Here is a 22,897-nt window from a genome sequence, read left to right on the forward strand (position 1 = left end):
AACAGTCTTTAGTCCACCCTACTCAATCCTTTTTCACAGGTGTCACACCTGCAAGGTAGTCAGACTTCCCTATCTTCACCTACTGCTTCTCCCTTCATCCTTAATGGGTTTCACTCCCACTACACATGTGCTAGCTAATCTTTCCTTGGGATCTATTTAATGGAAGACCCAAACAGACACATCAGAAACTAAAAGGATCTTTGAATCATATACTTAAAAATGTATAAGTACAATTTTTTTATCAAATTCTAAATTGGTTAACACAAAGTAAGGATAGTTTTAAAATAAAAATACAAAGCCTTTGGATTTTATATATGAAGTTTTAATTAAGAAGAAAATGTATTCCAATCACTTTATTTTAACTCATATCCAAAGACGAAAATGTTCAACTTCAGGATTGGAGATAAAAATGGAAATACAGTAGTCTATTTTCAGGGAGAAACAAGTGGAGAATAGATCATACAAGCCTGATTGACAAGAATACTAATAGCTTTGTGAAATGGCTATTGGAACCCTGTACATTGAAGTGTATACCAAGCTCATATTGGCTTAAGATTTTTATCTAATTCTTGCCAAGTCAGTATCATTTGAGTAAACTGCCTTTGAGTTTTACACCATGGCTCTCAAGTCTGAAATTTGATTCGATTAGATCCATGCAAAAATGATTTGTATTCCTCTCAAATTTAATCAACTTTTAAAATACGTTAGGCAAAGACCAATTTTACATAGCTCTTTTGAAGGGTATGAGGAAATGGCAATTGTTCATCTAATTGTAGTCTGAACCCTTAATTTGTACTGTAATATCCATTGTCAAATCAAGCCAAGAAAAGACTCTTACTGATCGAAAAGTTAACATGATCCTGCAGGATCCACTGGGAGAGAGTTTGAAAACCTATCATCACATGAATACTTAACAGCTGTACAGCAGTTATTTTCAAGTATGCTCCAAGGGTCACCTCCTAGCTGAAGAATTAACCTTCAGGAAGCCAAGTGACAATCCTAACATCTCATGTGTTAGGAAGTGAAGGCAAAAATACACTGAGGAGTCAGTAGATGTCTTCACAATGACAAAGGCAATCCAAGATAAAACTGGGGCTTTACTTGGAGTAGGATCCACGTGCACTAAGTCCCTCTCTGTTGAGCTGCATTCATTCGTCTGCCTCTCAAGCTAAAATGAGCACTTGTGACCAGTGTCTTAATCATCACAACAGTAGACAGCTTGTAGCATCGCTGTTTCTAGTGCGCAAGAGAACAAACTATCCTTTGTGCTTTCCGGTCTTTAGAAACAAATGGAAAATTTTGTTGTAACAAAAATCACTGAAAAATTAGTTTGACTTAAAACTTTTCATTTACTTTGACATTAAATTACCTAAAGCTATAAGGCTATTTAACATCTAAAAATGTAGTTTTCTTTAGGAATAAACCTTATAAAGTCTACTTTCCGGTGAAACTTGCTCTACCAAAATCACTATATTAGCTGTTTATTGGACTGATTATAGCTAAAGCGAGAAAATATATTTCTAATGAAAAGTAGGTGCATGCATACTTAGACGGGAGTTAGATCTCAAGGCTTCTGTTTCATAGGAAGGAAGTTCTCTATTATGTGGATCTATCAAATGAACTGGCGACAGGAAGCTGATAACTTGATTTGTCTTAATGGCTTTGGCTCATGAATAAATAATTGTTTGTTTTTCTTATAAAAAATGAATTTGTGCAATGACACGGATCCTATTTGCCACAATTGTTCTACTTTTAAAAGGATTTCTAATTACGAAGACATCCTTTGTATTATTTATACATAAAAACTTTAACTGAAAACCACTCTTTGACCACATTTACCCATGAGCTGAAATTCAGGAAAGAACATAGGCTTGAGAACCAAATCAATAAATCTAGTCAGAGGCTGACTAAAAGCTTCCTTTAATCTTCTTCCTATTAGGTCTTCCTTTAAATTAAAGCATTCCCTCTCTGAATTATTTAAGTGAATGGCATAATATAGAAAGAGCACATATAACTCTTAATACAAAATTGTTCAAGGAACCTAAAAAAATTATTAAGAATATTTAAGAAATTATAGTATGAATCAAAATGTTATAGCTTTAAAAGGGGGGAGGAAGGTATATTCTAAAATGCTTCGGAGAGAAATAGAAAAGTCAAGTTTATTTCCTTATTAGTGCAGGATTATTCCCAAAGCACAGCTAAGTGTCTGGTCCAGACTAGCTCTTAGCGATGAAGTAGCTCCCTTTCTCTGACAAGGCTTTTCCCAGAGGTAATGCCTTAATTCTTAATTTAATATTTTATCTTGTTTCTTTTAGCTTCCCCTTCTCCTGCCAATAAGCGTGACACATGGCCACCATCCTGAATGCTCTCAACACTGGAGTGTATACTCTTCAAATATTCTCAATGTCCAACTCAGTCACAGAGAAAGGGGTCTAACCTTTCTAAGTTCCCATCCTGTAATGTTTGAAACATCAACCACTACTTTTCTCTTCATGGTAAATAGATCCCTTCTCAAGTCTTTATAGGTCTACTTTCCACATTTCTCCTCATTGCCAACAAAGGAAAAATATAAATCATTTCAGAGTAAATGAATATCTTCCTTGCTCCCGATTATTGGACCTACTTCAAAGCTGTATGTGGCAGTGTTCTGGAAATGTTAACAGCTGTTAATATCTTACAAGTTGGGGCAAAAAAGGGAGAAAATATATATTACAGCTACCAGTTTGAACTATATGAAAAACTACTGAGATCTTGACTTTCATATAAACGCTAATTTTAACTATTATAAAAAGGCAACATAATTATATTTATTCTTTATAAAACTACACTTATTCATTAGCTAGTCTTCCCTTAGGTTTTCCTGTAGATAAAAAGTTATTTTTAAAAGAAAGTTTTCTAAAATAATTGTTTCATAGAAACAGAAAGTCTTATCAAATCCTGATAACTATAATCAGTCTTACCATACTATTAATTTTCTTTCACCAAAGATGGGTATGCAGGAAGCATTACCTTCGTTAACAAGACTGCCTTCTCAGTGATCCACAAAGTGCTCCTAGATGAGGGAATGAGGTTTCTTACTTTTGTACAAAAAGAAATACCAACTTGTGAAGTGAAGCGGTGTTACTTGGCTCTGGTGTTGGGCTACCTTGGGCCTCATCACTGCTAAGAAATGCCATTTTATTAGCTACCCTTCATTGAAATCAAGAAAAACTTGCCATCACTGAAGAAGAAAAAAAGGCTGATAGGGTACAGAGAACTTCCTGGTTTAATTCTATAATCATTGCTAAAATTTTATTATAAAATGTTGACTGAAAATGCCATCTTTGTGTTCACAGCAGAGCTGCAAAATAAGGAAACACTACTTTGACATAACGCAACTACTTGGAAATATTTGGAAAACAAATTTCTTTTGCCTAAATAGGAGCTTCCTAGTAGAGCTAAAAAAATAATCAATCACTGTATTAAAAATGTCAATTTGTACTCAGAAATAGATCATCAAAAGAAAATTGAGCAACTGTCTTCAGAGTATGAGTAAGAGATTTATTCCTCATTGAATCTTAAAAAAGGAGTTATAAAAGATTGAATAGGAAATGTCAGGGCAGTGAGTCTGTTAATGAGGAGAGCCTGGGAGAAGAGGCTGAGAATGGCCATAAAATGCAGAGTAGTCTATGTCACGGAGCAGTACATGTGCACAGAGATTGTTGAATTGGAATAGGCCACGTATAGGTCAACAGAAGACAGGTGATCGCTCCTTTTATCTCTATAAGTTACATTAAGCTAGGGATGTTTCTAAAAATGCTTCTTCTTGGGATAATTTAAAATATTACCCTTGTTGCCCAATACTATTTCATATGGCATAAGCCATGTAACTGTCAAAAGGTTTTTAGGCCATATTAAAAACATTACTCTGTCAATAGAAATCATTATCTGAAACTTAAAGGTTAAAAATAATTTTAACCCTAAGATATACTGAGCTCATGTTTAATTCTGGAATCTTTGTTCAAGTTCAATGTAAAATAACAAAACATTATATAGATTCTCTTTGGTTAGTGGAAATTTATGGCTGCTCATAAACTGTGAAAATAACAGGTGCAGAATTGATATAAAAGGGGTAAATAGAAGTAACAATTTGTAAGTAAACTTCTAACAGTGTTGTCAATCATTATTTCTAAAGCTGTCAATGAGAAAAGAACAATATTTATGTTTTAGAGGTGGCTTTATTCTTCCAGATTGAGAGACTCATTCAAAAACCAACAGCTCAGCCACACTGTAGAAGCATAAATGCACCTCCAAAATGTCACATTCTCTTTGTTTCTCACTGACAAAATTTAGTAATTCTGCTTTATAGTTAATATTTAAAATGAAGACACATCTTCAAGAACCAATGGCTAACACTCAGGCTCATCAGTCTCCCAAGTCTGGGGGCATCAGTTGAGTATGTAGCCCCGCTATCCAGGGATACCTTCTTGCCTTACGAATTTGTATGATGACAGAGTCAGACAAAAACATACTTATATGACATAAGTACAATTATGATCGATAGCATTATTAAAGACATAAAGATATACTTTGATACCCCCCAAATTTAACCTATAAGATGATGGATCTAAGGCTGCATGGCTTCTAAAAGGGTATTGGAGAGACTTGTCTTGTTCAGATGATACCAGATGATGCCTCATTCACCGACTGGACCCGCATATTAGTTGTACCGTGCAAGGATTCCTGAGTGGGCTCTTATATATATTCTTTGCTGAAAGACAGTTCAATGTCTTCAAGGCTGCTGCAAGTCTCACATTACTCAGTCGAATACTCGTGGCTAGACGTAGCTTCGTATGTGGTATATAGTTCTATTCCTGTACCTGACATAGCAATGCTTTTTGAAGAATCCTAAAAACTCAGGTATCAGTCACAGCAGCTCCCCTTCTTATTTAGATTCTTATGGTTGTGAAAGAAGCACAAATGACAAGATTGGTAGCAAATTCAATTTTCTTACAGACCTTGATTCTACTCTTATCCTAATCCTGAGTTAGGAAAAGATGAGATACCAAAGTTGAGAGATGCCTGGAGAGTAGAGACACATTTGGAACAGAAAGGTTTCCCTATACCAAGGCAGTATAACTTCTGGTTTCTGTGAAAATAGCACCTTCAGCCTTTCCAAAACTGGACTCAGCAGCACTCTACCAAGCCAGCAAAATAACATTGACTATTTGAAACTTCTAGGTCAGGGGTTGCCCCTAGTCAGAGGAGTATCTAAAAACTCCATTGCCTCAGAACGTCAACCTTCACAGATGACCAGTGGGAAATCCTGAAATCATGAGGAGTGATACCTCGCATTGTAGATACCACGCTGAAGAACAAAAGAGAGAGGAGAAATATAATCTCCCACATCTTCATTGATAAGAGATGCTTTAAACAAAAACCAAAACACAAGAATCACCATTAAATTTCAATCCCTCTTTCTACCTTTAACATCCCTATTAGGAAATTATAAAAGTAAATGCTATTTAGCATGAATAGTGAATTACAATCCACTTTACTTAAGAATTCTAAACCAATTCATAGAATATGGGGTGGGGAACACCAGTGGTACAGTTTTACAGAAGAATTTACATGTAGAAAGGATAGAGTATTATTTTTAAAGGAAAGTATAGAAAACAAAATATTCAACTGCCTGGCAATGCATACCAAATTTCAAATATACTGTTATAGAAATTACAATATAGAAAAAAAGTATATATGGTTAAAAACAAAAACTGGTTAAAAATATCCATTAACCCTAGTGTATAACCTTAAACAATTAGTGTATCATAAGAAGCACAAGCTGATCTGGAAGAAGGCTGTTGGGCAAGCTTTTGGGACTCCAACAACCCTTCATGGAAAAAAAGGGCAGAGTGGCTAAATGAGAACCGCCAAGCATTACGTAGGGACTGTGTGCGTGATCACCCGACAGGCCTGCCCTTTTCAACATTGTTGTTCGGGTGCGTCAATCCTGAGCACTCTAACTTTCGATTTATAGTGATATTCCTTCAGGTATAATTTCATAGAAGGAGGAATTGGAAGGGCATCAATACCATCGTAAGTTGTGCAGTTACAAATAACTGTCCTGCATATATGCTGCAAGGAAAAAGGGAAAGTCCGAATTAAAGGAGTGGAGAGAAGTGGTTCAAAGAACATACAGGCACTCGGGTCCTTGTAATGCTCGAGGAGGCCAGTGATGTCAGGTGAATGGAAGACACAAGGGTCGTGCGCATCAAAGCTAAAGTTGTGATTCCACTGTTCAATTCTCGCATGAAGAGAACGACTATAGCGTCTGAAGCTAACAGAGAATAAGTAGTCTTCCTGTGCGGAGTCTCGAAGTAGAAAGGTTCCCTCTGGCTTCCCTTCTAGTAGCGCCTCGGCTGCGTACTTGTCCATGACTCCCCAGTAACATGGATTGTTATTGATTTGGAGGAGGTCCGGCACAAGACAGTGGACATAATCAATCTGGGTGTGGTACTTTGGAGGCGTTTCCAACTGCAGGAGTTCATCATCCAGTTCCCATTTGGGCTTGTTTCTTTTCCTGGAGCTTGTGCAAAGTGTTATGACTTCATCACCTGACTCCATGTCACTGTCTTCTATACTGTTACTTGAAAGCAGGTTTCTCACAGAGCCAGCCACAGGACCCCCTCTACAAGCAGCACTATTGGTAGTTATGACACAAGGCTGAACGTTGGTATGTGACAAGGGGTTTACATCTTCTTCCAGGTTTCTTCTTTGTTTTAGCTGCCCATCCCTTGATTCGCTCTGAGTCAAGTCTGTGCTTACCCACTCATCTGATTTCGGACTTATAGGAGCAGTGTGTCGTTTAATAAAATGCCATCTAAAAGCTAAATCTGATCGAGGTGGGAAAGGACACTTATCTAACATGAGTTCACTGATATGAATTTTCCTTTTAGATGAAAGCCCTGAAGCGTGTCGACCACTGCAATTCTTTATTGGAAAACACTGCCCCACAGCATCTTGCAGTTTCTGCTTAAGAGACCGGCCCAGAAACCTATGCCCGCAGGAACGATCCAAGTCCAGCTCGATGGATGAACAGCTGTGCTTCCTTTCCTGGCTCCTTAAAGGAGCTTCCAACTTTTCGATGTCATCCACTGGTTCAGCATCAGAACAACTCTCACTTTTTTTCGACCATGATAACTTCTTTCCACTCCATACATAACCATCCTTTCTGTCAGCACTTCTACTCCGACTTGTTTTCGGCCTTACATCTACGTCTTTACTAGTACTTTCAATGTTTTCTGCCATCTTAAGAGATCACGGTGTCCACAGTGTCCGGTGTTATAAATACTGCCTTTTCAGTTTTTCTGGCAGGAAGGTTCTTCTGGGCACTTTCTGGATGCACCTGAGGGGGAAAAACACCATTAACCATTTGTCATTCACATCGCAGAGTCCACAGATTAAGCCCTAACTGGACTCGAGACAAAACTTTACTGGGTACATAAACCAAAGAGGATTGAAAATGTAGGACAGTAGTTCCAAAATAATTTGCTCCCATTTAATAAATTGGTTTACCTCATACCCATTATTTCCAAAGGGCCATGGAACAAAAAAATGTGAGTTTTAGTTTTTTCCCCTGCAGCTAATTTCCAGGGTGGATCGGAAAAAGTTACTTCTCTAATCTCAGCCATAATACACGTTCAAAACATGAACAATTTCTAGTTTTGAAATGATCTTATCCTGGTCACGCCTTACTTTTCTTAAGTCACAGCAGACCTGCAAATTCTTTTTAAGAGGTAGTCACAATACCATCAGCTGGTATTTGGGAGCTGCTACTTTAGTGTTCCTCTATTCATTGCTTGTTTCCTTTCCTATTGATTATAATTTTGAACAATTTAAAGTTATAAAACCAGTAAGAATTTAGTAAATAACCAGTCATCACCAGATAGTAATTCTTGTTTTCAATGCAATTTTTCCAATTCAGTCCAATAATCAGTCAATTCAAATTACTGAAGGTCTGACACAACGGCTGGAGCCAAAGTGGGTGAACAAGTAAATGTGGTGAAGAAAGCTGATGGTGCCCGGCTATCAAAAGAGATAGTGACTGCGGTCTTAAAGGCTTGAAGATAAACAAGCGGCCATCTAGCTCAGAAGCAACAAAGTCCACATGGAAGAACACACCAGCCTGTGTGATCGAGTGGTCCCAAAGGGATCAGTTACCAGGCATCAAAGAACAAAAAATCATATCATTGACTGCACACCTCCATGATAGGATCGCTGAAGACAAATGGGTGCATAAGCAAATGTGGTGAAGAAAGCTGATGATGCCCGGCTATCAAAAGAGATAGTGTCTGGGGTCTTAAAGGCTTGAAGGTGAACAAGCGGCCATCTAGCTCAGAAGCAAATAAGCCCACATGGAAGAAGCACACCGGCCAGTGCGATCACGAGGTGCCCAAGGGACCAGGTATAAGGCATCATGCAAAAAAAAGATATAAGTGTGTGTATGTATGTGTATATATGTGTATATGTATATATGTATGTATATATATATGTATATATATATCATATTAAATGAAGGGGGAAGTGCAGAGTGGAGACCCAAGGCCCAAGTGTCGACCAATGGAGATCCCCTCATAGAGGGGTTTAGGAGAGGAGATGGGTTAATTAGGGTGTGAGGTAGTATCGATGAAGAACACAGCTTTCCCCCGGATCCTGGATACTTCCTCCCCCCAACTACCATGATCCGAATTCTACCTTGCAGGGCTGGATAGGACAGAGGCTGTACACTGGTGCATATGAGGGTTGGAGGTACAGGGAATCCAGGGTGGATGATACCTCTAGGACCAAGGGTGTGAGGGACGATGCTGGGAGAGTGGAGGGTGAGTGGTTTGGAAAGGGGGAACTGATTACAAGGATCCACATGTGACCTCTTCCCTGGGAGAGGGACAGCAGAGAAGGGGGGAAGGGAGACTCCGGATAGGGCAAGATATGACAAAACAACGATGTATAAATTACCAAGGGCATATGAGGGAGGGGGGAATGGGGAGGGAGGGGAAAAAAAAAGAGGACCTGATGCAAGGGGCTTAAGTGGAGAGCAAATGCCTTGAGAATGATTGGGGCAGGGAATGTATGGATGTGCTTTATACAATTGATGTATGTATATGTATGGATTGTGGTAAGAGTTGTATGAGTCCCTAATAAAATGTAAAAGAAGAAAAGAGAAAAAATGATTAGGGCAAAGACTGTACAGATGTGCTTTATACAATTGATGTATGTATATGCATGAACTGTGAAAAGAATTGTATGAGCCCCAATAAATTGTTTAAAAAAAAAACTAAAAAAAAAATTACTGAAGGTCTAAGCAGTTTTTGGAGACATAGGACTGGATATTTAAGATTTCATACCTACATCCATCCACCTACCCACTTTCTTGTATTGTCTTTGATAATTTTAAATACAAGCAGATACATTTCTGATGGGGCACTGCCTTCCTAGGAAATGAGTAAGGCATAACCTACTGCTACCTCGTCTCTGCCGGCTCACAGTGGCCCTACAGGACAGGTTAGAGCTGTCAGTTTCCGAGGCTGTAACTCTTCACCTGAGTAAAAAGCCCCATCCTTCTCCCGCATTACGGCTTCGAATCTACAGTGTAAAATACAGAATTTCAAGAAATGAAATGTCCCAATGCATTTACGTAGGATAAAATACCAGGGCAATGTCGGGAGAGTAGATTGTTAAAATCTGCAGTACTTTGCGCATGAAAATTTTTGACTAAGAAAATCAGTTTTACGAGCATTCTAATTAAGTATTTGTGATTATATCCAAAGAAAAATAGCTCCAATCGTCGAGTAAATGTCCAGAGAACTTGAATCCATTTCAAAGCAGCAGGATACAAAACAAGCGTCTGCAGTGGCAAATATGCTTACTGTTTTAAACTATGAACTCATGATAAGACTTGCCATATTAAAAACATTCCGTTTCTAAACACTGATAAGCATCTGCTGATTATGCTGATTAAATTGATTTAGAGAGCTCACCAGTATATTTAGTATATTTAAAATCTTTAGGGAAAATATTTCTTACTCAGTTTTAAAAGAAGCATCATTTAGGTCAGCCAAAATTACATTTCAACAGTATAATTTGGCTGTTCAATGACTAAATTCCACTGAACACAAATAAATGGAAGCAGCAAAGTAGGCTGAAGAACATGAAGAGTCATTGATAATAGGAGATACTTGCTTGGAACTAATTGCCCCAAGAGCTTATACTTTCATACATTTTTCAAAATAAAATTTTAAAGGGGTCGTAATCAGAGTATTTGTTAACTATCTCACTGCCATTGAGTAAATTCAGCAATGATGTGAAAAATGCTATTATCTATATATAAAATTCTTGGTGCCTTTTATTTTAAAAGTACAAACTTTAGGGGAAGGTGGAAGGAGGAGGGGAAATGGGGAAATGATTACCGTATATACTCGTGTATAAGTTGAGTTTTCCAGCACGTTTTAATACAGTTTTTTTTTTTTGGTGGTAAAATTAGGTGCCTCAGCTGATATTTGGGCCGGCTTATGTGGTACAATTATCAGCGCATTCTGCCCCCCCACCCCCAGGCCAAGGGCATGAACAACAGAAATGTGGGTGAAGGGAGACAGTGGACAGTATAAGATATGAAAATAATAATTTATCAGAGGTCATGAGGTGGGAGGGGAGGGGAGAGAGGGAAAAAAGAGGAGCTAATTAATACCAAGGGCTCAAGTAGAAAGAAAATGTCTTGAAAATGATGTTGGCAACATATGTACAAATATGCTTGATACAATTGATGTATGGATTGTTATAAGAACTGTTAAGAGACCCCAGTAAGATGATCTACTAATTAAAAAAATAAAGAAAAAAGTACAAACTTCACTCCACTGTGTATGGACTCCCTTACCTTGCCTCTTTAACCCAAAACCCACTGCCATCAAGTCGATTCTAACTCATAGTGACCCTATAAAGAGTTTCTGAGGCTGTAAATGAGCTGATAACCTCATTTTTCTGCCACAAAGCAGACGGTAGATTTGAACCACTGACCTTGAGGTTAACAGCCCAACATTACCCCAGAGTACTACAAGGGCTTTCTTGCCTCCTCACTACCTCAAACTTGTGGTGCTCCTTCATTTCTGTACCTGAGCTAAGCTCTACCTTTGTTCTTCACGATATTCATGAAGAACCTGTACCAGAGTCCTACTCCAATTCTTCCTTTTCTTCGCCCAGGTTTTAAAAATATCAAAGATTTCTATAAAAATTTCCAGTAATTCAAGTGCTTCTTTCAGTCATGACTTTCTTTCCATTACTACATTCCTTAAATATTGTAACTTGATTTTCTCTCACATAAAAAATAAGCTTTTTGTTATTTTCTGATTGTAAAAAGTTAATTGGTTCAAAAATGGCGAGGTGAAATTCTTTCTGCCCCATTATCCTCGCAAGTCATCCCCAAATGAGGAGAAACGGTAACACACACGACTATTAGTTACCATCTGTAACCTAAGCCACAGCAAATGAGGGCAGAAAATGGATGGAGGAACAATGAATGACTCAGCAGCAGTGAGGCAGGTTCAGAGGTGACATGATGAGACAAGTCAACAGAGCAGGTGAAGTTCAGGGCTCACTGGGCAGGCTCCTGTCTTAGGATATCTAAGATAAACAAAGAAGTAGACAAACAGCATATAACAAACGTTAGTTAGAAGATGGGGGAATTGGAGCCCTTATCCATTGCTATTAGGGATGCAGACTGGTACACATTTGGAAAAAGGAGTCCTGGTGGCATACTGGACACACATTGGGCTGTGATCTGCAAGGCTGACAGTCTGAAACCACCAGCCCCTCGTTGGGAGAAAGATGGGCTTTCTACGCCAGTAAAGAGTTAGTCTTGGAAACTCACAGAGGCAGTGCTACCTTGTCCTACAGGGTTGCTACAGAGTTGGCATTGACGTGATGGCAGTGGAGCAGGTGGTGAAAACTGTATGGAAGTACCTAAGAAAACTAAAAATAGAACTACCACATGATCCAACTATTTCGTCCCTAGGATTATATGCCCAAGAGACTTGAAAGCAGATTCAGAGACTTGTACCCCAATGTTCCCTGCAGCATTCTTTCACCATAACCACAGAGCAGAAACAACCTAACTGTCCCAGGAGATGAATGGATAAAAAATATGGTACATCCACACTATGGACTACTACTCAGTAGAAGAAATGAGGTTGTGGGACCTACTACAGTATGGGTGGGCATGGTAAACTGAGACACGCTAAATGAAGTCAATAACAAAAGTATCAAGTTTATTCATCCACTTATGGCCACTCAGGTTGCTCCCATTTTCTTGATATTGTAAACAGTACTGCGAAATATCTGTTCATGCTATGGCTCTTATTTCTGGATCAAAAGCATTTTAAGGAATGCCCGGAAGACCTTAAAGTCAACCGAGGGAAGACCATCAACCTCAATGTGGCTGAAATCTAGAAACTGATGAAAGAGTGTCACATTTCCATTGGTGCAATAGGTACTGAAGTTGAGGTCTCACATGGTTTAGCATTTTTAATTTTCAGAGGACATCTTGGCCTCAGCAAGCTTTAGGCTTGATGAGTGCCAAAAGTGTTATGTGAAGATCAGTTAATTCAAAGAGCTTATCTTTCCAATAATCTTATAAGGAAGACTGAAGTTAAGAAGATGATTTTCTGCAATGGCATGACTCGGGTTTGCCAAAACCCAGAGAGCAAGGTCCATTTAAAATAGTGGCTTCCAAGAGGCTCTGCTGGGTCAGTTACATTCACAGCACAGAGGTCAGCTCAAGTTATAGAGATTGCTTTCTGGGCGTCACAAGGGACAATCTTGATAGAATTTCTTAAAGGACACAGGACAATCATGGGGGCTTATTAGCAAGAAGTTGTAAGAAAATGGAAAACTGAATTGGTAAAATACCAGGAAAATTACGCTATGGAATTTTTTTCTATCACATCAATTTTACTTGCTCATGCTTATAGGCCATTCTACAATAATTTTGTTGGGCAACCTTACTTTATTTACCCTATAGCCCAGATATTGTCCCTTCAGATTTTTGTCCCCAAACTCAAAGACCAATGAAAAGATACATACTGTACCTTGGGGAAGGGCTAGTGAGATAGAAACAGTGCTCAGAGTGACCCTATAGGACAGAGCGGAACTACTCCTTTGGGTTTCTAAGACGCTAAGTCTAAGTTTCAGGAGGAGACAGCCTCGTCTTTCTCCACCTCATCCACTCTACCACCCAAGTTCTAGATGGAAGACACTGGGAAACAAAAGCTTCATATTTGGAAAATTTTAACAATAAAGGTTCCTACCTTTATTATTAAATAATAATAAATTAAATGCTTAACAATTTCACTTGCATTTGTATTTGTTTAAGCAGTAGGGAATTTGACGTCTCTGTCCACTTCAGTGTACTGTAATACACTGCTGTGCGTGTGCGCTCCCAGAATGAATGTATGTACTATATTCCCTTGTGCAAAAGAATCTTTACAGTATTTTGCATGAAACATGACTATGGAAATTTTATCACACAGTTTGATAATTTTCAGTAATACTTAAGTTGTTGAACTTTTAAAAAATCATTTAGTTGGGGACTTGTACAACTCTTTTTTCTTTTTTTACATTTTATTAGGGGCTCATACAACTCTTATCACAATCCATACATATACCTACATCAATTGTACAAAGCACATCCGCACATTCCCTGCCCCAATCATTCTCAAAGCATTTGCTCTCCACTTAAGCCCTTTGCATCAGGTCCTCTTTTTTTCCCCCTCCCTCTGACTTGTACAACTCTTATCACAATAAATCAATCCATCCATCCATCCATTGTGTCAAGCACATTTGTTGCCATAATCATTCTCAAACATTTCTTTCTACTTGAGTCCTTGGTATCATTTTCCCTTCCCTCCCCACAAGTTGTTGAACTTTTAAGAGGAATAATACATTTAAAAATTTTTTTATAAAATGACAAGCATCAGTTCTAAATTTAATGATCTTTAGTTGGCTACAGGAGCCTGGTGGCAGAGTGGTTATAACATGTTGGGCTGCTGCAAAGTCAGCAGTTTGAAACCACCAACCATTCCTCGAGAGAAAGATGGCTTCCTAGTGTCTTGGAAACCCACAGGGGCAGTTCTACCGCACCCTATAGGTCAGTGAAGTTTTTTGTTTTGGTTTTAGTTACCTACAAGTGGCTCTCAGAAGCTACGAACAGGCATATTAAACACATGCACACGTACGTACACTATCTGTAATTGGTCCTATTAGGGTACAGGTAACATTACAAATACTGAGAAAGCAACAGCTTAATAATAATAAAAGAAAGGTTAGAGTCTGCTCACCTTTATGGCTTTATTATAAAAAATAAAATGAAAAATAATAATTTATAAATTATCAAGGGTTCATAAGGAAGGATGTGGCAGGGAGGGGAAAATGAGGAACTGATACCAAGGGCTCAAGTAGAAAAAAATGTTTTGAGAATGATGATGGCAAAAAATCTACAAATGTGCTTAACACAATGGATGGATGGATAGATTGTGATAAGAGTTGTATGAGCCCCCGAGAAAATGATTTATAAAAAACAAGCCCCAAAACAAAACAATTGAATTATGGATTGTTATAATTGCTGTAAGAGCCCCCCCGTAAAATGATTAATAAAAAGGTTGTGCTATTAAGAGTATCTAATAAAGAAGTCAAAAAGGAGTATTAACAGAGAACCAATTTGATATAACTGAAGTTTTCCTCAGTCTGAAGCTTTAGATTAATGTATGAAATAAAGCGTTCTAAGTGTCAAACCAGTAAATGATTGTTTATTAAAATGAGCTTTTATTGAGAAAGTTTAAAAATGCATCCACTGAATAAATTCTCACATCTTTACACTTAAAATACATGGAAACATAATTTGCTAACTGCTTCCAGAAGCTTCATGTTTTCAGTAGACTTTGAACCAATTCAAAATAAAATGAACTTAAAACCAGAACACCCAATCATATTCCTCTCATTTTTTGGCGTATGCACAAACCTAGCTTTTGTTATACTTAAAAATGTACACCATGGGCAATAGGGAGGGGGTGTATGGGAGTAAACCATGAAAGCGGGAGTGGGGAGGGAGCACTGGAGCGGACTGTGATTGAACAGCTCATTTTGGGGGAGAATCAACCCATGGGGGGAGGGACTGCCCTAGGATGGATGTAGTGGTGATTGTATAATTTCCCCTAGATATGTTTGAACGAATGAACCATTCAAGTTTATGATATGTAAATTATGTCCCAATAAAACTGTTGGGGGAAAATGTATTCCATCTTCCCATTTTTCTTATATTAATATATGTACGCAATTTTTATTCCACAGGTTTAGTGGTGCACTTGACTTGAACGTTAACTACCAAAAAGGACTAAAGATAAGTTTCTAAAAAGTTGTTTGAGTAAAATGTGAATGTATAGGATGTATAGGGTTCTAAACCTGAGCAAGGCTCCCAAATATCCTAGTGTCAACATCTGTAATTTTATACAAATTGTGCACAAATGAGACAGAAGAAGAGATACAAAACGTTAAGGCGCCTTTACTAGCATTTTTTATGTGGAACCAAAATCAGAGATGCTGTCTGAAAGGTGCTGACCCTCAAAGGTCTTTGATGGTGGCTATAAAGAAGCTTTTTACAAGAGGGTCTAGAAACACTTGGGTGAAGGCTGCCCTGACTCTTGATTCAGGCATACATTTTTAATGAAGGTAACTACGCTACATTGCTCTGGGGATTACACAGGGGCATTAAAAAAATTAGTATTTCCTAATGAGCAAGAAGCAAATGCCAAAGGGAGTTCAAGAACGGAAGTTTCCATTTGAGCAGCCATTGAGGCCCCAGTCCCACTTACCAACTGCAGTGACAGGGCTGGTAAGAGAATGAATGCCCATCATGGAGATTCTTCACCAAGAAAAGGTTTAAAATAGTACACATGTAATTCAATTGAGTGAGGCAGGAAAGGCGATTTTTTGTTAAGGCGCAAAAACCAACCCCACTGCCAACTCAGTGACCTCTGTGGGGTTTCTGAGGCTGTCAATCCTTACAGGAGCAAAGAGCCTCACCTTTTCCCAGGGAGGAGCAGCTCGTGGGTTTGAACTAACGCCCTTGCTGTCAGCAGCAGTTCAACAGTGGCATTTTGAGATTTTCATAGGAACTGTTAAAACTCGGTAAGGAAAGGTTTAAATTAATTTAGAAAAGTCATTTATGTTCCACATGTTATGTAACAGCAGCATAATTGTACATTATTTATTCAAACACTGATAAACCAGAATTCATGTAAATACTAAAATGAAATAAATTTGATCCTATAAAGAGTAATTCAGTTATTCCTACATAAAGAATTCAAGGGGGATGGGTGGATTCAGAAATAAATTATTTTGGAATTCAGCCTTGGGGATTTCCCTACCAGGATCAAGATTCCAAATTTTACCTTAAAAGAATTCTGACCATTGTCTGTGATACTTGAATTGGAGGCTGTGGAAACATTTAAACTACACAAGGGGAATTTACTGGCGGAAGACCATAGAAGAACTCTTCAGAATGTTTAAAAAATATGAAAACTGGTTTCTTTCTATAAAAAAAATCTTTGTGAACGAAAAACAAAACAAACACCCAAAAGCTCCATTAAAAAAAGCTTTTTCTAGTAGATATTTTAAAGTATTTCTTGTAAGGTTCTGGTAGGTATTTCTTTAAAGGAACCTGTTTAAACCAGTTTCCTATAATATTTAACTTACCACAAATCTCTCTGTGAAACAAATTTTGAGGAAATATTAATTGAAGTGAATATGCAGTCCCTAAGATTGTTAGATTGTTAAAGATAAGGAGAAATATCTAGGCACCTTGTCACTGAAGAGAGCTAATCTAAACAGAAGAGAGAGCAGAAAAATGAATAGTTGGCAGTACAGGAACTTCTAAAAGTAGAAAGATTAACAGTATCCTAGAAACAACATCCTAGAATACTTAAAATATATTATTACAGCTCTTTTACAGAACAAATTGGGTTAGAGGTAGTTTTCCAATTTGTTGTTTTTAAATTATAATGTTTAGTACCCAACATCTAGGAAGTTGTAATTAAAGTTTTGGAAGAAAAAAAACCCCTCTGTAATTTCATTATTTCCTTGCAGACTTTTCCCTTTGAGAACAATTTATTCTAAAAAGAAAATTTTAAGTGTTAAAGATGATTAAAAATGAATAATCTACAGTGTTTTACAAAATCTTATTTTAAAATAAAGCATGGTGCTGATGAAGCAGGAGGAACTGCTAGGTCCTCAAATGTGGGCTAAAAGTCGAGGAGTTACCACGATGAGCTATTTTTGACTCTTCATTCTCTTTTAGCCTAACTACGCCATTGTAAACTCTGTAAAATGCCAGCTGCCTCATGCTTTTGTTGTCAAAGTGAAAAGGTATGAAGCCTTCCTTCTTACTATTAGTCAGGCTGTTGGGGTAGAAGCTAGTTTCTAAAAGAACTGAGGTGGCAAAGTGACATTATGAGAGGAAACAAAGGCTATATTATTGCTGAACTAGAAAAATGTACGGCTAGAAGATCTGAACAATATTCTAATTCAGTAGGCATCAGCATTTCCACAGTATCTCAAAACACTTTCAATTACTCCCCATAAGGACATGTTCATTGTAAAAAGTTTCAAACTCTTTAATGGGTATAAACAATTAAACTTTAGTAACAAAAATTTGCAGTTTCTTATAAGCCTAAGAAATAGACTTTGATTAAAACTGTAGACATAGCTTTAAAATTTTTCAAAACATTGTTTTAAAATACAGCTAATAAATACAATGTTTGCTAAACAAGTCCTTTTATTTTTAACAGATTATGGATTATTCTCATCATCACCTTCTAACAATTACATATACTAGTTTGTGAGTTCCAACTAAAACTAGCAGAAGGTGACTCGACTTGAATAAAATTGCTTTATGTGCTGGTCTGTTTTTAAAAACGAAGTCTATGGCAACAGCTATGCTTTGGAGAGGCAGCACAGTACCCGATCTTGGATTAGAATGTGAAAGATCTGGGTTCTATTTCTAGCTCTGACATTTAGGAGCTGTGTGACCTTGGATAAATCACAGTCTTTCTGAGCCACAGTGGTTTTTCATCTACAAAACAGTGTTTATATCTGCCTTGCTGTGGTAGATCCAGTGCCAATGAACACAAGAACTCAACACTGGCTGGCGGTCTTTACTAAGGGAAACTGGGTGACTGGGGACTGGGTAGGAGGGAGATTTATTAGTTACCCAGTGAAGAAATTAAATAGGTTGGTAGGATTCAGGACTCTTTTAGAGATGGAAAAAATATTCTGACTTCTAAGCTGGCTTCTATATATATCCCAGTACTCTTGTTTTTCTCAGTACTCTGTTCCGTCCTTTTCTTTACCAGAACTAATTTTTAGTCTATCAAAAACATATGAGGGGGCTTCAAAATGTTCGAGTTAAAAATAAGATGAAAAGATAATGGAATTTCCCTCCAGCTTTTTGAAGCTCCCTCATATTCTATTGAAAAGGCATTTTTAAAACTCCTCGTGCAAGACATTACTGATGTAACCCTAGGATAAACTGACTTTGTAAGACGATATATTATTTATAAAGCTAGTACTCTTCATCAGTAGACTTAGAAATGAAATCAATGTATCTCATTCTGTTGCCCTTGAGACCAACAGTATTTGCCCGTTGTGAATGACTACAACTAACCTTCACTGAAATTGAACCTGTGACTTTGGAACCCTTTCAGAGAGTTTATTCAGCCACCCACTCTTATGAGTCTGCACTGCTAATGGTGAATAAATCCATTCGGAAAAATTTGAGTCACCTCAGTGACAGCTATGTTGGTTTCTTTTTTTTTTTTTTTACAAAGCGATGCCATCTTAAACCAGATAATTCTGCTAATATTTATATGTGCATATATTTCATCTTTGCCCTATCATCTTGTACATACTTATTCATGTTTCTCACAGCAAGACTATGAGCTCACTAAAGGCATTTGACTGAAACAGTAGTAAACTCATGAAATCATTATACTATAGCAAAAGTGAAAATACATTTTTTAAGATTCAAAGAATTGTACTGGGTTACGATTTAAACAAACTCCACTTTAAATGCAACCACTAACTGCGCACCCAAAGTACCTGTTAAGTAGTACCAGACACTAATAGCAGTTCCATACATCCAGGAGCATGTCAGAGGCACTGTAACAATTCAACAAAGGTAATTATCTCCATTTCAGCATCCCACAGGCAGACACCAGGGAAGCCGGGGGTGGGAGGGGGAGCAGAATATGCAAGGTCAAATAATGAGTAAGAATGAAATTTTGAACTATTCAACTCAGCAGTTCGAAGCCACCAGTCTCTGCACAGTCTTAAAACAACCCCAAAGGGGGCAGTTCTACTTTGCCGATCGACTCAATATGAGTCGGCTACGATTCGACGGCAGTGGGTTAGTACTTCTAGTAATTCTTGCTCAATGTCACCAGTTTGTCTGGGCTGAAAAACAATCTCTGCAACGGAAAAGCCTCGCTCTCATGTCATTCACTAAACCCAGTCGAGATCGGAAGGTGGGTATCCTTCCTCCCACAGGAAAAAGCAATGATAAGCACCAATTAACGAATATTCTTGTACAAGTTTTCATCGGAGTTGGGTCTCCCAAGATGGAGAACAGTTAAGTCTCAGGAAAAGCATAAATTGTCAGGACCAAGTTCAAGAACGCACTAGCTTTACTTTTACATCTTAACTCGCTCTTCGGCGGGCTTCATTTAGATGGGGTCTGAACCGGCGAGACTTGGGCTACTTTCTTAAGGGGAAATCTGCATGGGGTCGCCAAGAATACGCATTAACGTCGGGGCTGTAGCTCAGGCACCGAGCGTAACCTCCTCTCTCTCGTTACAGAGGTGACGAGTAAGGGCGCGAAGGCGGCCAAGATTAAAGGCTCGAGAAGAGAGCCCCCTTCTTAAGAGCGAAATGCCCAAAGCACTTCTCAGGACCGGCTGGGTCCGCTCAGGGTCCGGCTTAGGAGTTGCACGCGGAGAGCCTGACGTGCGCGCAGACCCCGGTCGGCCGAGAACGGGCAGCGGCCACCCTTCCCCCACTCACCTCGCCGAGCGCAGCTTAACTGGAGCTGTCCGAGGAACCGCCGCCATCACCGTCGCCATCGCGCCGAGGGCTCGCAGAGGTTGAAGAGGAAGGCTCAGCCGCCCGCACCTGGGGAAGGTCCTGCGAGGCGGGCGCTTTCCTCCAGCCCCCTCCCCCCCTCGGAGCTCGGCCCCGTCTCAGACGTCGCCGTCACCACTTCCGCCCTCGGCTCCTTCCCTTCCCCATTTACTCCCCCGGCTCCCGGCTCCTTCCCTCGCAGCCGGCGCGCGGCTTACGCCACCAGCCCGCGACCTCCGTCTGCGCCTGCGCCTGCGCGGGGGGGCGGGGCGGCGCACGCGCGGTGCCGCCAGCGGCGCTGAGCGCGGGAAGCGGCGGTCCGCTGGCGCCGGCGTCGCGCTTGTGCTCTGCTGCGGAGGCGCGTCTCCTGGGTGAGTTTCCGCTCCTGCGGCCCGTGCAGCCCACCGAGGACAAGCGTGCCGCCCTCCTGCCTTAGTGTCTGACGGGCCCTGCCGCAGTGCTGCCTGTGCCGCTCGGGAGCGGGAAACAGCTGCGCGGCGTGCCCGGGAGGAGACCCGCCTGGCTGCTTCCCTCAGCCCGCCGCCCACCCCGACGCCCGTTTGCGTGGCTGCCTTGGAAAACACTAGGACTCGCTTTCATAGAACATCTCCAGCAGGGTAACAGAAAAGATGCCCGCCATACAGAAGCCAATGAGATATGGACATACAGAAGGACACACAGATGTCAGCTTTGATGACTCTGGGAGGTAAGAGGCTTTAAGAAGCAAAATGACTACTTCAGCGTAAGTGTGATTAGAACCCGTACTCTTCCTTGCCATACAGCCTCTCAGCCTCAAAGGACTCTCGCAGGTGGAGAAGTCATGTTGAGATCTTTTAAAAATGGCAGATATGTTTTCTTCAGATTGATTGACTTGGAATGTCAGAGGTAGTTTTAGTAAGTCAAAAAGTTAAGAAGTGTAGAGACAGGCTTCCAGGGAAGATGTGAGATTCCCTAATGACTGTTCCCTTCCTTACCAACAGTGATCATTTCCCAGAATTGTCACGGGGCCTTTACCTGCCTAGCTTCTCATTGTGTGGCCAGTTGTGCACCCGACGGTCTTCCTCATCTGCAGATACATTAATCAAAAAATATTTGAGTGTCTTCTCTGCTGGGGGCTGGAGATACAACAGTGCAAACATGGCACAATCTTTACCCACCTCAAACTGAAGGTCTTTTTGGACTGACAGACATTGAACATAATTAACCAAACAAATAAACATATACTGGAAATATACTTAGAGAGCAAGATGTGCCGCGGTGAGTATATATGAAGGAAAACTGATCTAGTTTGAGGAGGTAGGGAAGGCTTCTTGGCTGAAGTGTTTCTTGAGATGAAATCTAAAGATTGAATAACATCATGGAACGTGTGGCAGTGCATGGGGGTGTAGTGACATTCCAAGGAGTGGGCACATTTTGTGTGCAAGGATCCTAGGTTGGCAGGGACCATAGTACTGCTGTACTCAAATAACTGAAATAGAAACATAGAGGCTGATGGGATTCTGTGATAGGCAATGGGCAGCCTATATAAGGCCTGCTGAGCTTTATTAAAGATCTTTTTAATCCTAAAAGAAAGCTTATTATAGGTGTGAAGTAGGAAGGAGATACAATCCGATTCTTGTTGAAAAGATACACGGGAAATGAATTTTAGAAGGAGCAGGAATGGATGCGGAGGGACTTTGAGGAGGTGCCGCCGTTAGGCTGGTTGAATATGGAAGTTTGAACTGAGGTCGAGATGGGTCTATAGAAAAGATACAAGCAGCAACCGTTTAAAAGATCAGGCTAACAGGATGGAGCAGATATTGCTGGTGATGAAGAGGGAGTTAGCAGGACGACAGGAAGTTACCTGAATGGTAGTTGGTGTCAGGTGCCATCCAGTTGACTCCAACCCATAGCAACCCTCTACACAACAGAAGGACACATTGCACGGTCTTGTGCCATTCTCACAGTGGTTCCTACGCCTGAGCCCATTGCTGCAGCCACTGGGTCAAGCCATCTTGTTGAGGGCCTTACTCTTTTTCAGTACCCTTCCACTTAACCAAACATGATGTCCTTTTCCAGGGACTGGTCTCGCCTGATAATAAGTCCAAAGTGTGTAAGACAAGTCTTGCTACCGTTGCCTCTAAGAAGCACTCTGGTCTTACTTCTTCCAATAGCAGTCCATGGTACTTCCCATATCTTACTCTAGCACCACAGTTCAAATGTGTCAGTTATTTATTCATTTTTAGATCTTTATTCAGTGTCCAGCTTTGATATGCATATGATGCATAAGGAGAATACCATGGCTTGTGTCAGGTTCACCTCAGTCCTCAAAGCATCAGCCTTTCTCCAGTACTCCAGAGAGGTCTTGGGCAGTGGATTTACTTAATGTAGTTCATCTTTTGGTCTCTCGACTTCTGCTTCCATGAGCACTGATTGTGGATCCAAGCAAGACAAAATCCTTGACAAATTCAACCTTTTCTCCATTTATGATGCTGTTACCTGTTGGTCCAGTTATAAGGATTTTGGTCTTCCTTGCATTGAGTTGTAATCCATACTAAAGGCTATACTCCTTGATCTTCATCAGCAAGTACTTCAAGTCCTCCTTACTTTCAGCAAGAAGGTTGTGTCATCTGCATATCATGTTGTTAATACGCCTTCCTCCAAACCTGATGCCACAGTCTTATGATCCAGTTTCTATGATGATTTGCTCAGCACACAGGTTGAC

The 22,897-nt window shown here is 39.7% G+C and overlaps 2 protein-coding genes across 2 annotated transcripts in view; one reads left to right on the plus strand and one right to left on the minus strand.

The window, feature by feature from the left end:
- Positions 1-334: 334 nt before the first annotated feature.
- Positions 335-20,356, minus strand: SOCS4 (suppressor of cytokine signaling 4). The gene is made up of 2 exons (XM_075532060.1): positions 20,137-20,356; positions 335-7,384 (listed from the first exon to the last, which is right to left on the minus strand). Exon 2 carries the CDS (start codon positions 7,285-7,287, stop codon positions 5,962-5,964), a length of 1,326 nt encoding a protein of 441 aa, XP_075388175.1. The 5' UTR covers positions 7,288-7,384; positions 20,137-20,356; the 3' UTR covers positions 335-5,961.
- A 137-nt stretch (positions 20,357-20,493) lies between these two features.
- The window catches only part of WDHD1 (WD repeat and HMG-box DNA binding protein 1), a 66,497-nt gene continuing 64,093 nt past the window's right edge, over positions 20,494-22,897 (plus strand). Inside the window, exon 1 of the mRNA XM_075531338.1 lies at positions 20,494-20,899. Within this exon, the coding sequence (XP_075387453.1) occupies positions 20,823-20,899 (77 nt within the window). The 5' untranslated portion in view covers positions 20,494-20,822. The remainder of the gene's footprint in view (positions 20,900-22,897) is intronic.

This window comes from Tenrec ecaudatus, chromosome 14 (assembly GCF_050624435.1).
Source record: "Tenrec ecaudatus isolate mTenEca1 chromosome 14, mTenEca1.hap1, whole genome shotgun sequence".
In the NCBI taxonomy this organism is placed as follows: domain Eukaryota; kingdom Metazoa; phylum Chordata; class Mammalia; order Afrosoricida; family Tenrecidae; genus Tenrec; species Tenrec ecaudatus.